The sequence below is a fragment of the Ranitomeya variabilis genome, chromosome 8, assembly GCF_051348905.1.
Source record: "Ranitomeya variabilis isolate aRanVar5 chromosome 8, aRanVar5.hap1, whole genome shotgun sequence".
NCBI classification, from domain to species: domain Eukaryota; kingdom Metazoa; phylum Chordata; class Amphibia; order Anura; family Dendrobatidae; genus Ranitomeya; species Ranitomeya variabilis.
The window spans coordinates 34,438,257-34,452,801 of NC_135239.1; the positions used below are offsets into that span (position 1 = coordinate 34,438,257).

A 14,545-nucleotide genomic window follows, 5' to 3' on the forward strand; every position below is an offset into this window, starting at 1 on the left:
TTTTTCCTTTTTTTTTTTTACAAAGCTCACAATGCCACCTACAGGAAAATAATGGGTACTGCAAGTCTTCATTTTCTTTTTAAGATGAATTGTTTATCGCTGCCATTTTTAAGTGCAAGCTTTATAAAAAGAAAAAACAAACTATAGCCTAATTAAACATACCAGCACTGTTATTAAGCTAAGACTCCCGGGCATTTTTTAGATGAAGGGAAACAAAAGTATCAGCTAACAAGCCAAAGGGGCACAACGCTAAACTAATCACTTTTGCTCCTTAATGTCAGTGATAAGCAGGGGTCTCAGAACCAGGACCACCACCGATCAAAATATCTGACATGGCACTGTGACAAAGCAGAAATCTTTCACAAGCCCACACAACATTTTAGATCTGGGCTACGGGAGCGCAGGTAGTAAAATTATACAGGTACTTTGGTCGGCATTTGTTTTTGAAATTCCTAAAGCATTAAAGGGTAATGGCCATGATAGTAAGAATGCCTCTCGACAGGATAGTGGATGACATACTGATCGCTGGGGGTCCGATTGCCAGGACGCCCACAGATCCTGAGTAAGGGGCTCCGCCAAATCAGTCTTCAATGGTGCTCAGGTGTATATGATCGCTTGTCTATGGGAGCACAGAAGTGTCACAGCGACATGTCTGATGATTTGATTGGTGGTGGTCCAGGTGTGGAGACCCCTGCAGATGACAGAAATGAACTCTAACATCCACCATTTACAAACTTTGGTCCCATTAAAAGATGGGGATCCGGTTCTAGAGTTGTCAGAATTTCTGGGGGTCCTAGCAGTCAGATCCTCAGCGCTCAGTTAGGTCCCCCTTAGTTAGCCCCTATTCTACGGACTTACAGTCTTGGAAATAAGGATTTGTCCAAGCTTATAACATAACATTATGGCTTTCTTCTCAAAACAGCACCACAATCCTAGATTTCAAAATTGGGACCCAAGCTGCACAATATGCACGAAGACTATAAAAGTCAGGAATAAGAAACAAGGAGGCCGAATGCTATATAACGTCCATACTGTCGTATGTGCCCCAATGTATAATCCATGGGCGCCGCTCCCAGTCATATTACATCTCTTTGTAGGAGATGTATATATTCAGAGCCAAGGAATAGGTCGTCCTGTCCTACAATCACAGGACAGGATCCAATTCAGCTCGAAATATGCAGCGCTCAGCAAAAACAATGATCTTAAAAAAAAAAAGATTAAAAAGAATAATAATACATTTATATCCCCTATATTTGAATTAACGTAAACTGACTTGTTGCAAAACCTTCAGTAAACAAAAGGCCAAGAAAATAGGCCGAGCGCCATTTAACCAGGCACGGACCTGGTTAAAGAATATAAGCAATAAATATCTGGCAATGTAGGTAGTATATGGATGCAGGAGAATCCCTCCTAAGGTCTCACATAACACATCTGCATGTAATATGACCGGTCCCGTGGATGCACTGAAAATTCCAAGCTCGTAGGAAGAATATTAGGTGAGCTGTATTGGTCATCTAAGAAAAAAAAAAATGTGAAAAAAAAATCTCTTTTAGTGAAGTGAACAGAAAGGGGTGAATGGAGGGTGCGTACTCCAGACCCAAGAGTGGGAACAAATCGCTATAACCCCTGGGGGCGCACAGCCTCAGGGAGGAACAGTTTGGGATGGGAAATCTAGCGGTTATAACTCATCTTCAATCTGTTTCTTCACAAAATTTCCAGTAAGTTTTTCTTGAGCTTCCTTCATACCTTCCACGACTGGATGGCGAGAAAAAAAAAAAAAAGAGAGATTCAGAAATATTAAATATTCACAATCATATAAATTATAAAGATGTACCGGCGACAGCTTTTAGAACTGACATGACCATTCCTTTTAAAAGGGATTATCCATTATCTAGCACTTTTGATCGCCATATTAGAAGGGGATAGGCGCTACGGATGTGAACCCTGACGTTCGCCTACGGGCAAGTATCATGCACGTGTCCTATTCTAATTACCATGCTGGATGCACAATACCTGCTCGCCACACAAAAGACACGTCAGCAGCACCGCTCCACTTAGGAGGTGTAAAAGGGAAGAGCTGAAAAAACACTTTAACCCCTTCATGACCTTAGGATTTTCCGTTTTTTCCGTGTTCGTTTTTCGCTCCCCTCCTTCCCAGAGCCATAACTTTTTTATTTTTCCGTCAATATGGCCATGTGAGGGCTTATTTTTCGTGGGACGAGATGTACTTTTGAATGACATCATTGGTTTTACCATATCGTGTACTAGAAAATGGGAAAAAAAATTCCAACTGCGGTGAAATTGCAAAAAAAAGTGCAATCCCATGTGTGTTTTTTTGTTTGGCTTTTTTGCTAGCTTCACTAAATGCTAAAACTGACCTGATATTATGATTCTCCAGGTCATTACGAGCTCATAGACACCAAAGATGTCTAGGTTATTTTTTATCTAAGTGGTGAAAAAAATTTCCAAACTTTGCTAAAAAAAAAAAAAAAAAAAATTTGTGCCATTTTCCGATACCCATAGTGTTTCCATTTTTCGTGATCTGGGGTCGGGTGAGGGCTTATTTTTTGCGTGCCGAGCTGACATTTTTAATGATACCATTTTGGTGCAGATACGTTCTTTTGATCGCCCGTTATTGCATTTTAATGCAATGTCGTGGCGACCCAAAAAAAAAAAAATAATTTTGGCGGTTCCAATTTTTTTTTTGCTATGTCTTTTAGCGATCAGGTTAATCCTTTTTTCTATTGATAGATCGGGCGATTCTGAATGCAGCGATACCAAATGTGTGTATATTTGTTTTTATTTTTATTGTTTTATTTTGAATGGGGCGAAAGGGGGGTGATTTAAAATTTCATATTTTTTTTAAACATTTTTTTTCCTTTTACGTTTGCCATGCTTCAATAGCCTCCATGGGAGGCTAGAAGCTGGCATAGCCTGATCGGCTCTGCTACATAGCAGCGATCATCAGATCGGCTCCTATGTACCGTAGCTTAATTACAGGCTTGCTATGAGCGCCGACCACAGGGGGCGCTCACAGCTAGCCGGCATCAGTAACCATAGAGGTCTCAAGGACCTCTATGGTTACTATCCTGACGTATCGCTGACCCCCGATCATGTGACGGGGTCGGCAATGAGCGCATTTCCGGCCGCGTGGCCGGAAGGGCTAGTTAAATGCCGCTGTCAGCGTTTGACAGCGGCATTTAACTAGTTAATAGCGGCGGGTGGATCGCAATTCCACTCGCCGCTATTGCGTGCACATGTCAGCTGTTCAAAACAGCTGACATGTCGCGGCTTTGATGTGGGCTCACCGCCGGAGCCCACATCAAAGCAGGGGATCTGACCTCGGACGCACTATCCCGTTTTTTTTTTTTTCATGCAAGAAAATTAGATCAATTATGCAAATGACACTGATCAAGTTTCACAAGAGTTTGATCCGATTTTCTCAGACGAGGAGGCGATGGAGAAAAAGAATTCTCTTATTTTCAGACAGTGTCCAAGGGAGAAAAAAAAAAAATTTTTTAAATCAGATATGTGCATGACCCCATAGCACGCATTGGCCGGGGGCGAGGCGGACGCATTGGCCGGGGGCGAGGCGGACGCATTGGCCGGGGGCGAGGCGGACGCATTGGCCGGGGGCGAGGCGGACGCATTGGCCGGGGGCGAGGCGGACGCATTGGCCGGGGGCGAGGCGGACGCATTGGCCGGGGGCGAGGCGGACGCATTGGCCGGGGGCGAGGCGGACGCATTGGCCGGGGGCGAGGCGGACGCATTGGCCGGGGGCGAGGCGGACGCATTGGCCGGGGGCGAGGCGGACGCATTGGCCGGGGGCGAGGCGGACGCATTGGCCGGGGGCGAGGCGGACGCATTGGCCGGGGGCGAGGCGGACGCATTGGCCGGGGGCGAGGCGGACGTATTGGCCGGGGGCGAGGCGGACGTATTGGCCGGGGGCGAGGCGGACGTATTGGCCGGGGGCGAGGCGGACGTATTGCACTCGGACAGACAATATGGTCGTCTGCACCTGCCCCGAGAATAACTACCTGAAGTCTATGACTAACTTTGGTTTCATCAAATACTAAAGTTTTTAAGGATGACACCAGCAGGAGTATTATATATATTTATTATCTGGCAATCTGCTTTCTTGCACAGAAAGTTTTATGTAACTTTATCACTTCATAGAGGGTCAAATTCTATCCAGAGGATGCATAAAGGATACGTCACTCACTATTATGCCTCTTGCTAAGATGGATGTTGAATAATAACCAAAAAACTGAGGTGATGAATGTGTACACAAACCCCTTATAGAGGCCACCCTAGCCTAGAGAACCGTGCACACGACGCATCATTGCCTCAATGTCACCGACACGGTTTTCGGTGGCGTCACATAAAAGAGGCGCCAGTGTGAACAGATTGCCTATTAATAAATACTAGTTTACCCCAAAGTTAATACTTCGTAGAAGAAAGCGTCGGGGTCTTCACATACCTTGTTCTGCTGTGTTGTAGAAATACTTGTAGCTGGGGTTTCCGTTGGAGTTTATGATCTCAGGATGGATGTGTCCACTGGGATCTGCAAATGTAAGAAATGGAAATTCTGTAGCCCTGGGGAACATCTAACAGATAATATAGCTTTGCGCGTTATCAGGGTTATTTTTGGTCATTTACAGGATGAAATAATAACCAGATGGAGTCAAATGTCATTAAAATGGACAAAACTGTAAACCCGCCTAACATGCCGAAATATCAGTCTTACAGAAAGCTCACCAAGGAAGAGAATTCTGGGAATGTAAGCACCGTCAGGGCTGAAGGCATCGTCCTTTGGTTCCTCCTCATCCTATATGAAAACAATAAAAATTAAATGAATGAAAAAAAATGACGTTGGGTCCCAATTTTTGGGAACCAGCAAAGGTAAAGCAGACAGCTGTGGGCTTATATTCTCGGGCTGGGAAGGTCCCTGGTTATTAGGTCCTTCCCATCCTAAAAATAGCACCCCGAAGCCGCGCATCACATGAGATGCTACAAGTCTTGCGCTTCCCTGGTGCGTTGGCAATTGAGGTAATGGGGTTGATGTCAGCTGTGAATTGTCCGAAGACACAGCTGATATCAAGTCCTGGGGATAGTAATGGAGACACCCCTATTACTAACCAAAAGAAAAACACACACACAAAAAAAAACCACAACAAAACTTTATTTAAATGACCACTCCTTGACTCTTTGCCTTGTTCACCACTTTATAAAAAAAAATTAAAAAAATCCCTTGCAGGTCCAACGTAGTCCAAGAGAATCAAGCAAAGTCTTTTGAATCCTCCGTACTAAGCCTATGGAGCCTCGTTTTCCAGCGGTGGCTCACCCTGCCCTCTGCTACACCCCGCGGCTCACCCTGGTCATGGCTTACAGGGTAGTAATGCAGAATAATATACATTATATATATAATTTACACACACACACACACATATATATATATACATATATATATATATATATATATATATATATATATATATATATATATATATACACACACACACACACACACATACATACTTTATTCCTGCTGCTCTCCTGATTATGTAAGAGGGAAGACTGGCCACTTTTGCTCGGATGACAGAGTCCTGGATCAGATATTGCCTAACATATGAGCATTTAAATCCTGGACTTCCACATAATACACTTGCTGCGCTCACCTCCACATTCACCATGATGAAGTTATGAGAAAGTTCGGAGATCTCCTTGGACTCGGCAAACTTTGGTTTCAGCGCTGCATGAGAAATACAATAACAGGTAAAGGTGAGAAGTTCCTTTGCTCTTCCACATCTTTCATTGTCCAAGTTGCAGTTGGTTACCTTTGCACGCCCCACACCAGGTTTTATGGATCACAAGCATTATTGGCAACCCACTGCAAAAAATGAAGAAAAGATCAGCTGATGTGGGTCATATAAAATGGTACAACTCGGAATAAAGTGTGGATTTTCCATGCAGAAAATCTGCTGCGTAATACCGTACCAGCCACAGAGGAGCTCATCAACACAAAGCAGATATTTTCTATGGGTAAATTGACCTGCGGTGCACATTTTTCAATCCTTGACATGTTAAATCTTTCATTTTTTTTTTCCTGTTGCGTTTAGAAAATCTGCTGCATTTAACAGTTCAAGCAAAATGAATGCGATTTTATGAAAACGACGCCGGTTCATACATCCCTGATCGGACCATGATGCACGGACTGGCGCCAAGGGTCTCCTGACACGTATTCAATAGCCTCGTATAGTCTATGAAGCTGTCAGTCATCAGACCGGCGGTTGGTCCATGCATCGTTATCTGTCTGTGGACTGCAAAGCACAGATGTCGGAATCTGGCCCATGAGGGTAAAGACATTTTTTTAGGTGCCTTTTTTCCTGTGGACCTCCATGGGGAGCCGGAAAAATCAGAACAGATTTCTAAAAACACAGCATATGGAAAAACAGCCTAACAAATATGCAGCAAAATCTGCATGGAACAAAAACAGATTTCGATGTAGATAAGCTGCAGAAAAATCAGAACCAAATATGCAGTATGTGAACTTTGATAAGGGCATTTCTCCTACAAATCAACATGGCCATTACCTGCTGGCGGCCTCCTGCTTCCCATCTTCCAGAGTTCTCCAATGAATATGATCTCCAAAACCTAAAAAAAAAAACAAAATGCAAAAATAAATATTAGGAAGTGCATGAAATAAAATTCTTAAAAATAGAGTCCTGGTACATATGGCTTATTCCTATGCATTTCTAGACACTTGATAATTGTCACAGTCCTGTGAACCAGGGCTGGCATCAGCTTTCAGAGAACCTGATCTAAGTGCAGGTGCACACTGTACATGAGGGTCACCTGCTTCGTACAGCACCGGTGCCGGCTGCATTATACAGGTCCTTCTCAAAAAATTAGCATATAGTGTTAAATTTCATTATTTACCATAATGTAATGATTACAATTAAACTTTCATATATTATAGATTCATTATCCACCAACTGAAATTTGTCAGGTCTTTTATTGTTTTAATACTGATGATTTTGGCCTACAACTCCTGATAACCCAAAAAACCTGTCTCAATAAATTAGCATATTTCAACCGTCCAATCAAATAAAAGTGTTTTTTAATAACAAACAAAAAAAACATCAAATAATAATGTTCAGTTATGCACTCAATACTTGGTCGGGAATCCTTTGGCAGAAATGACTGCTTCAATGCGGCGTGGCATGGAGGCAATCAGCCTGTGACACTGCTGAGATGTTATGGAGGCCCAGGATGCTTCAATAGCGGCCTTAAGCTCATCCAGAGTGTTGGGTCTTGCGTCTCTCAACTTTCTCTTCACAATATCCCACAGATTCTCTATGGGGTTCAGGTCAGGAGAGTTGGCAGGCCAATTGAGCACAGTAATACCATGGTCAGTAAACCATTTACCAGTGGTTTTGGCACTGTGAGCAGGTGCCAGGAAGCATGAAGTGCTCCAAAATCTCCTGATAGCTAGCTGCATTGACCCTGCCCTTGATGAAACACAGTGGACCAACACCAGCAGCTGACATGGCACCCCACACCATCACTGACTGTGGGTACTTGACACTGGACTTCAGGCATTTTGGCATTTCCTTCTCCCCAGTCTTCCTCCAGACTCTGGCACCTTGATTTCCGAATGACATGCAAAATTTGCTTTCATCAGAAAAAAGTACTTGGGACCACTTAGCAACAGTCCAGTGCTGCTTCTCTGTAGCCCAGGTCAGGCGCTTCTGCCGCTGTTTATGGTTCAAAAGTGGCTTTACCTGGGGAATGCGGCACCTGTAGCCCATTTCCTGCACACGCCTGTGCACGGTGGCTCTGGATGTTTCCACACCAGACTCAGTCCACTGCTTTCTCAGGTTCCCCAAGGTCTGGAATCGGTCCTTCTCCACAATCTTCCTCAGGGTCCGGTCACCTCTTCTCGTTGTACAGCGTTTTCTGCCACATTGTTTCCTTCCAACAGACTTACCATTGAGGTGCCTTGATACAGCACTCTGGGAACAGCCTATTTGTTGAGAAATTTCTTTCTGGGTCTTACCCTCTTGCTTGAGGGTGTCAATGATGGCCTTCTTGACATCTGTCAGGTCGCTAGTCTTACCCATGATGGGGGTTTTGAGTAATGAACCAGGCAGGGAGTTTGTAAAAGCCTCAGGTATCTTTTGCATGTGTTTAGAGTTAATTAGTTGATTCAGAAGATTAGGGTAATAGGTTGTTTAGAGAACCTTTTCTTGATATGCTAATTTATTGAGACAGGTTTTTTGGGTTATCAGGAGTTGTAGGCCAAAATCATCAGTATTAAAACAATAAAAGACCTGACAAATTTCAGTTGGTGGATAATGAATCTATAATATATGAAAGTTTAATTGTAATCATTACATTATGGTAAATAATGAAATTTAACACTATATGCTAATTTTTTGAGAAGGACCTGTACAGCCAGCACTCGAGTTTCACTGCAGCGATCAGCAACAGATCCGATCATAACAGTTTAATCTTGTAAAATAGAAGTTATTGTTAATCAATACAGCATTATTGAAGAGGGAACTAGGGGAACTAGTGCCATGATTGTGCACCTATATAACTCGGCCAGTGGCTGGAATTACCGGCCTCCCAATAAAACAGCATAAAAGATCAGAAAGTTGTATGGATCCAAAAATGGCAATGATAAAATGTACAACTTGAACCGTGCAAAATATTCCCTCCTACAACTTTATTGACCATAAAATAAAAGTTATAAGGAATGGAATAACATTTCTGGCATAAGAAACGCCGCCAGTATTGATTAACCTAATGTCAGTTATGCCAACAACATTACAGCCCCAGAAACGCCACCATAGCGCTTATTATGTAAGCCGCAAACAATCCCCCACCGACCTCACAGAAACAATCCCCACCGAGCCCACAGAACACCTGTTCACAATGGCAGGAACTTTCCCTCAGGTGTTATCAGCCTTGTATCCTGGATGGCAGGATGCCAAACTAGGATACATGGTCTGCTGAAGTGCTGAAAAGGACACAGTGCTGTTCCCAGCTCCACCAAGGACGCCTAGCCAGGCATTACACTGACACTCGGCAGCCATCATGGATGACAGTCAGCACCCAGTGGCCCACACCCAAAGATATGCAGGATCACGTCAGCCAAAAGGGCCTCCAAAGTGTGTGGTCAAATTGGCCACTCTCTGCACAACAGGTCAGGTATGCCACCAGACACTGCAAAGGTCACCACAGAGCTACCAGACCCTGCACAGGACACCATAGAGCCACCAGACCCTGCACAGAACACCACACTACCACCAAACCATGCACAGCACACTATAGAGCCACCAGACCCTGCACAAGACAGCACACTACCACCAAACCATGCACAGCACACCATAGAGCCACCAGACCCTGCACAGGACACCAAACTACCACCAAACCATGCACAGCACACCATAGAGACACCAGACCCTGCACAAGACAGCACACTACCACCAAACCATGCACAGCGCACCACAGTGTCACCACTCACCAGACCCTGCAGAGAGCACCACACTACCACCAAACCATGCACAGCGCACCATAGAGACACCAGACCCTGCACAGGACACCATAGTTACACCAGACCATGGGCAGTGCACCACACTACCCATGAATTGCCCACCACAGAGCCCCCAGACCCTGCACAGGACACCACACTACCACCAAACCATGCACAGCACACCATAGAGCCACCAGACCCTGCAGAAGGCACCACACTACCCATGAATTGCCCACCACAGAGCCCCCAGACCCCGCACAGGGCACCACAGAGCCCCCAGACCCCGCAGCACACAGTCCATCAATGACGTTACCTCTGCCAAGTCCTTCACTAGCAGATACCAGCGCGGTCCCTACAGCCAGGAGGAGGACACTGGCACACAGCACCGAACAGCGGCTGTTACAAGAAGGCAGCATGACAGCGGGGAGCAGCACAGACAGCGAGCAGGAGAAGCGTCCGGGGGAAGTGATGTGCACCGGATGGAGGCGGCTCAGCAGTGACCGGGGCTCGGCGGGAGGAGCTGCTGTACAACGTACACTCCACGCGTGTGACCGATACGTGGGTCCTCCGTGTGTGCACGCTGTGTATGTGATGTGGGTGTGCAGACTGGATAATACATGCCGTGCTTGCAACTGCTGCACCGATCCTCTCCTTTCCACATGGCAGCAGAGGCCCGTGTAATTACTATGGACCCCTGTGATTACTATGGGCCCCTGCGATTCCTATGGGCCCCTGCGATTCCTATGGGCCCCTGCGATTCCTATGGGGCCCTGCGATTACTATGGCCCCCTGTGATTACTATGGCCCCCTGTGATTACTATGGCCCCCTGTGATTACTATGGGCCCCTGTGATTACTATGGGCCCCTGTGATTACTATGGGCCCCTGTGATTACTATGGGCCCCTGTGATTACTATGGGCCCCTGTTATTACTATGGGCCCCTGTGATTACTATGGGCCCCTGCGATTACTATGGGCCCCTGCGATTACTATGGGCCCCTGCGATTACTATGGGCCCCTGTGATTACTATGGGCCCCTGTCCTTTTTTAGAGCAAGCAACATTTTTCTTCCATTCTAAAAAGTGAACGTCAGCTGTAACTGAGACTGAAGCCCAAACACAGCGGGGACTACATGTGCCTGCGCCAGATCGGATCAGAATGCTGTCAACCTACAGATTAACCCCATATCTGCAGGTTGAGTGTTTTTTCATGTGACAGGCTCCCTTTAAGTGTGAACATAAAGCAGATGATCATTTCTGTTACTTTGTGGTAAACATTCTGGGCAGGTCAGTGGTAAATGGCAGGGGCAGGCAGAGTAGGTGGCTGCAAAGGGCTCCAGCAAGTAGGGAGGAAAATACACTGGAAATACGTTGCAAAATACAGGACAAAAAAAACATAATTTATTCATCTTTAGCCCGTGAAGAGTTTATTTTACATGCTGCAGGAAATTCTGTGAAGGGCTTGTTGTGTGGATCTTGCACGCCCTGTGTGTGAGGTTGTCCGTCAGTCACTATGCTGCCACCATCCCTAAAGGCCAATGGCGGAGCTTGTGGGCCTCGATGCAAAATCCCCAACATGGACCCCAACTATCACAGGTCGCTAATAGTAATAGTTTTTTCCTATGGGGTAAAGGGATTTTTGAGGCCCTCTAGTCCCCAGCACCCGGGTGTGCTTGTAACCCCTGCACCTATTATGGTTACACCCCAGCTAAAGGCAACCCCCCAGCACCGCTGCAGACAATCTTCCAACACTGGCGCTGGTCTCAGGACATTATCTGCAGAGTCACCTGGAAAAGGAGCTCAGAAATGTATTTATTTAGGAGGTTTGGTCGGTATTCATTCTGCAGTGTAATAAAGGGGCTTACATGCAGCATTTGTGATGTACATTCTCAGAATTTGGTTATGCGGTGCCTCTGAATTGCCATGGCAGCCGGAGGTTTACGGAAGCCCCCGATGCCCCCCGTGACTGCGCTTCATGGGAGAATGTCGTTTTCAATATGCAGCGCAAGCCCTCAAATAATTGCAGCTGCAAGTTCACTATGGGAAGTGAAAAAAGTGAAAAGTAACAAGAAATAATATATATATGTTAACACTTCTCTTTTTACTTTTCACATTTTACTTTTCTCTCTATATGTACAGTACAGACCAATAGTTTGGACACACCTTCTCATTTCAAGATTTTTCTGTATTTTCATGACTATGAAAATTGTACATTCACACTGAAGGCATCAAAACTATAAATTAACACATGTGGAATTATGTACTTAAGAAAAAAGTGTGAAACAACTGAAATTATGTCTTATATTCTAGGTTCTTCAAAGTAGCCACCTTTTACTTTGATGACTGCTTTGCACACTCTTGGCATTCTCTTGATCAGCTTCAAGAGGCAGTCACCGGGAATGGTTTTCACTTCACAGGTGTGCCCTGTCAGGTTTCATAAGTGGGATTTCTTGCCTTACCAGGAGGTGTACCCACGGTCAGTAAACGCTGCGCAGAGCTGCAGCATCAAACACGCAGCGTCCAGATGTTCCAGCATAGTGGAGGGGATTTTTTTGAAATCCCGTGTCCACTATGCGTGGAAACCCACACGCGGCGGGCCTGCGACTCCGGACATGCTGTGCGTCTTTTCAGATCGCAGCATGTCCGTACACCTTGCGGGGACGCAGCGTCCCCGCAAGGCATAACACAGGGCCCTATGGGAGGGGGGCGATGATCCCGGATGTGTACAGTTAACACATCCGGCATCATCGCGTCCCAGAAGGGGGCGGGGCTTAGCGCCGAGCGGCTTCGCCGCTCCGGCGATACCGCCGGCCATCCTGAACGTGGACACGCAGCCTAAATGGGGTTGGGACCATCAGTTGTGTTGAGCAGAAGTCTGGTGGATACACCACTGATAGTCCTACTGAATAGACTGTTAGAATTTGTATTATGGCAAGAAGAAAGCAGCTAAGTAAAGGGAAACGAGTGGCCATCATTACTTTAAGAAATGAAGGTCAGTCAGTCCGAAAAATTGGTTAAACTTTGAAAGTGTCCCCAAGTGCAGTGGCAAAAACCATCAAGCGCTACAAAGAAACTGGCTCACATGAGGATGGGCCCAGGAAAGGAAGACCAAGAGTCACCTCTGCTTCTGAGGACCGCCGTGAAAATACAGAAAAATCTTTAAATGAGAAGGGGTGTCCAGACTTTTGCTCTGTACTGTATATAAACCATCTTACCTCAGTTAAAAATACCATATTTGGCATCACCCTGTGCCCACAAGTCTGATTTCGCAAAATATAAAATGATATAACCCATACGGGTTAGAAAAAAACAGACCAGCAGAATTGTGGGTTTTTTTTGGTTTTCGCACCTCCCCAGAAAATGCAATAAAAATGATCAAAATGTCGTATGTGGCCCAGAATGCTGCAAATAAGAAAAACAAATTATCAGGTCTGTAAAACTCGTCGTGACACAAACGTTTATTAATTATCTTTTTACAAATATGTGATTTTTTATTAACCAGTAAAATATAAAACTGTCTGCTGTTTGGTATCGCCGCGATCGCACTGACGTGGAGAATCGTGTTATTACCACAGCATTTTTTACTGCACAATGAATGTCGTTCGCCATTTTTTATTTATTTTTTATTTTTATTCCCCGTTGTCACTTCTCCAGAGTTGTCAAGTATGTGAAAATGAGACAAAAGGAGTGAATGTGTTTCCACATGGAGAGACCACGCTCTGCTGGAACTTGTGGTGCCTGTCCATTCTATTGCGAGGTATTGATGAGCCCATGGCGCAGACATAGAGGGGAGAGACTCCTAGTCATGGGCCGCATCATTGGTTGCCATAGAAACAGAATAGCTCCCCGGCTCAGAAGCGCAGCGGGATGACGTCATGCGCTCTGTTGTGGCTCCGCCCCCAGCGTGCGAGGCGTCGTTACGTTCCGCCCATCATCCTTTATCGCCATCTTGATTACCTCGTGCTGGAGCGGAGCTGAGAGGTAAAGGTGAGTGGCGCTCCGGTGCTCGGTTATACCGCTCTACGTCACCCGGGGAGCAACAGGGGATTGTGTCCGGAGGGGGCTGTGTGTGGAGACGGTCGCATTACCAGCTAGTGGAGGCAGCAGGGAGCAGAGGCCGGAGGGCCCGGTGCTGACTGGGAGGATGGCTTTAGAATAGGCCGTTCTGGTGTAAATCTGCGGGTTGTAAAGGCGCAGACATGGCGGCTCCCGGTGAGGGTCTGCAGTGGGCGCGGATCTTGTGCGACATTTTACCCTGGCCATAAAAAGTCGCAGCGAGTTGCTTGTGCTGCGGCCTGAGCCCTCCTGATACCAGGTACAGTGGTTTCCTATACACTCCTGCACACTGGATTTATCAGTTGTGGCTTTTTTTTTTTTCTTGTTTTGCCCAAAATGAATCAAAATAGGAGAAAGTCTTTCTAGGTCTTAAAATGTTAGTTTCCAACTGCACAAACCATTCTGACAGGGTGCAGGGGGGCTGCAGACAAAGTAACCTGCGGTTAGTTGCACCAAATATTCAGACTATTAGTCGCATGTGCAGTTGACAGCTCGCAACGCACCGAGCGGGGAGGGACACGAGTTAGGGGGCTACCGAAATAGATGGTTACCTGTCTTCCATGCTTGTGGAAATATGAAGACTAGCTCGTGTGACCCTACATAACTTATTAAAGGGTTAAAAATAAAAAAAAACACAAAACCCCGGCACTGGCCGTATTTTTCTACAGGGGTACGGCAAGTGGGTTTTGCTTAAGTTTTTCCCGTCTACATAGATTGATATTGTCGGATATAGCGATTGTCAGTGAGTCAATTTGCTGCATAAACTTCTCCCTCCGTTCTTTAGATGTTAATACTGTTCTGTTATTTCCAGCTCGTTGCCTTGGAGATCGGCCACCGCTGCTAAGACTGTAGAAATATGCGCAGCGCTTGCAAGCTCTTCTATTGAGTCTGCTAGTGCTGCTCCGAGGCTGGGCAGCGCCGTCGCGTCTTAATCCCGGTCAGATCACATC

General features: G+C 45.8%; 2 protein-coding genes across 4 annotated transcripts in view; one reads left to right on the forward strand and one right to left on the reverse strand.

Moving 5' to 3' along the window:
* TXNDC12 (thioredoxin domain containing 12) lies at window positions 1-9,988 on the reverse strand. The gene is made up of 7 exons (XM_077278197.1): window positions 9,855-9,988; window positions 6,594-6,654; window positions 5,838-5,890; window positions 5,679-5,752; window positions 4,759-4,828; window positions 4,481-4,564; window positions 1-1,755 (listed from the first exon to the last, which is right to left on the reverse strand). The coding sequence occupies exons 1-7, from the start codon at window positions 9,955-9,957 to the stop codon at window positions 1,679-1,681; spliced, it is 522 nt and encodes a 173-aa protein (XP_077134312.1). The 5' UTR covers window positions 9,958-9,988; the 3' UTR covers window positions 1-1,678.
* BTF3L4 (basic transcription factor 3 like 4) overlaps window positions 9,976-14,545 on the forward strand; it is a 21,360-nt gene continuing 16,790 nt past the window's right edge. Inside the window, exon 1 of one of the 3 annotated variants that reach the window (XM_077278201.1) lies at window positions 9,976-10,099. The gene's annotated coding sequence lies outside the window, so the exon portion shown is untranslated. Of the gene's footprint in view, window positions 10,100-13,352; window positions 13,855-14,545 lie in introns of those variants that run through there. The other 2 variants (XM_077278199.1, XM_077278200.1) reach the window with 2 other exon arrangements.

Coding starts and splice junctions, on each gene's coding strand:
- TXNDC12 (XM_077278197.1), bottom strand. CDS start 9,957: ATGCTGCCTTCTTGTAACAGCCGCTGTTCGGTGCTGTGTGCCAGTGTC. Junction 6,655..9,854: donor TAGTGAAGGACTTGGCAGAG/GTAACGTCATTG, acceptor TTTTTTTTTTAG/GTTTTGGAGATCATATTCAT. Junction 5,753..5,837: donor CTGGTGTGGGGCGTGCAAAG/GTAACCAACTGC, acceptor TTTCTCATGCAG/CGCTGAAACCAAAGTTTGCC.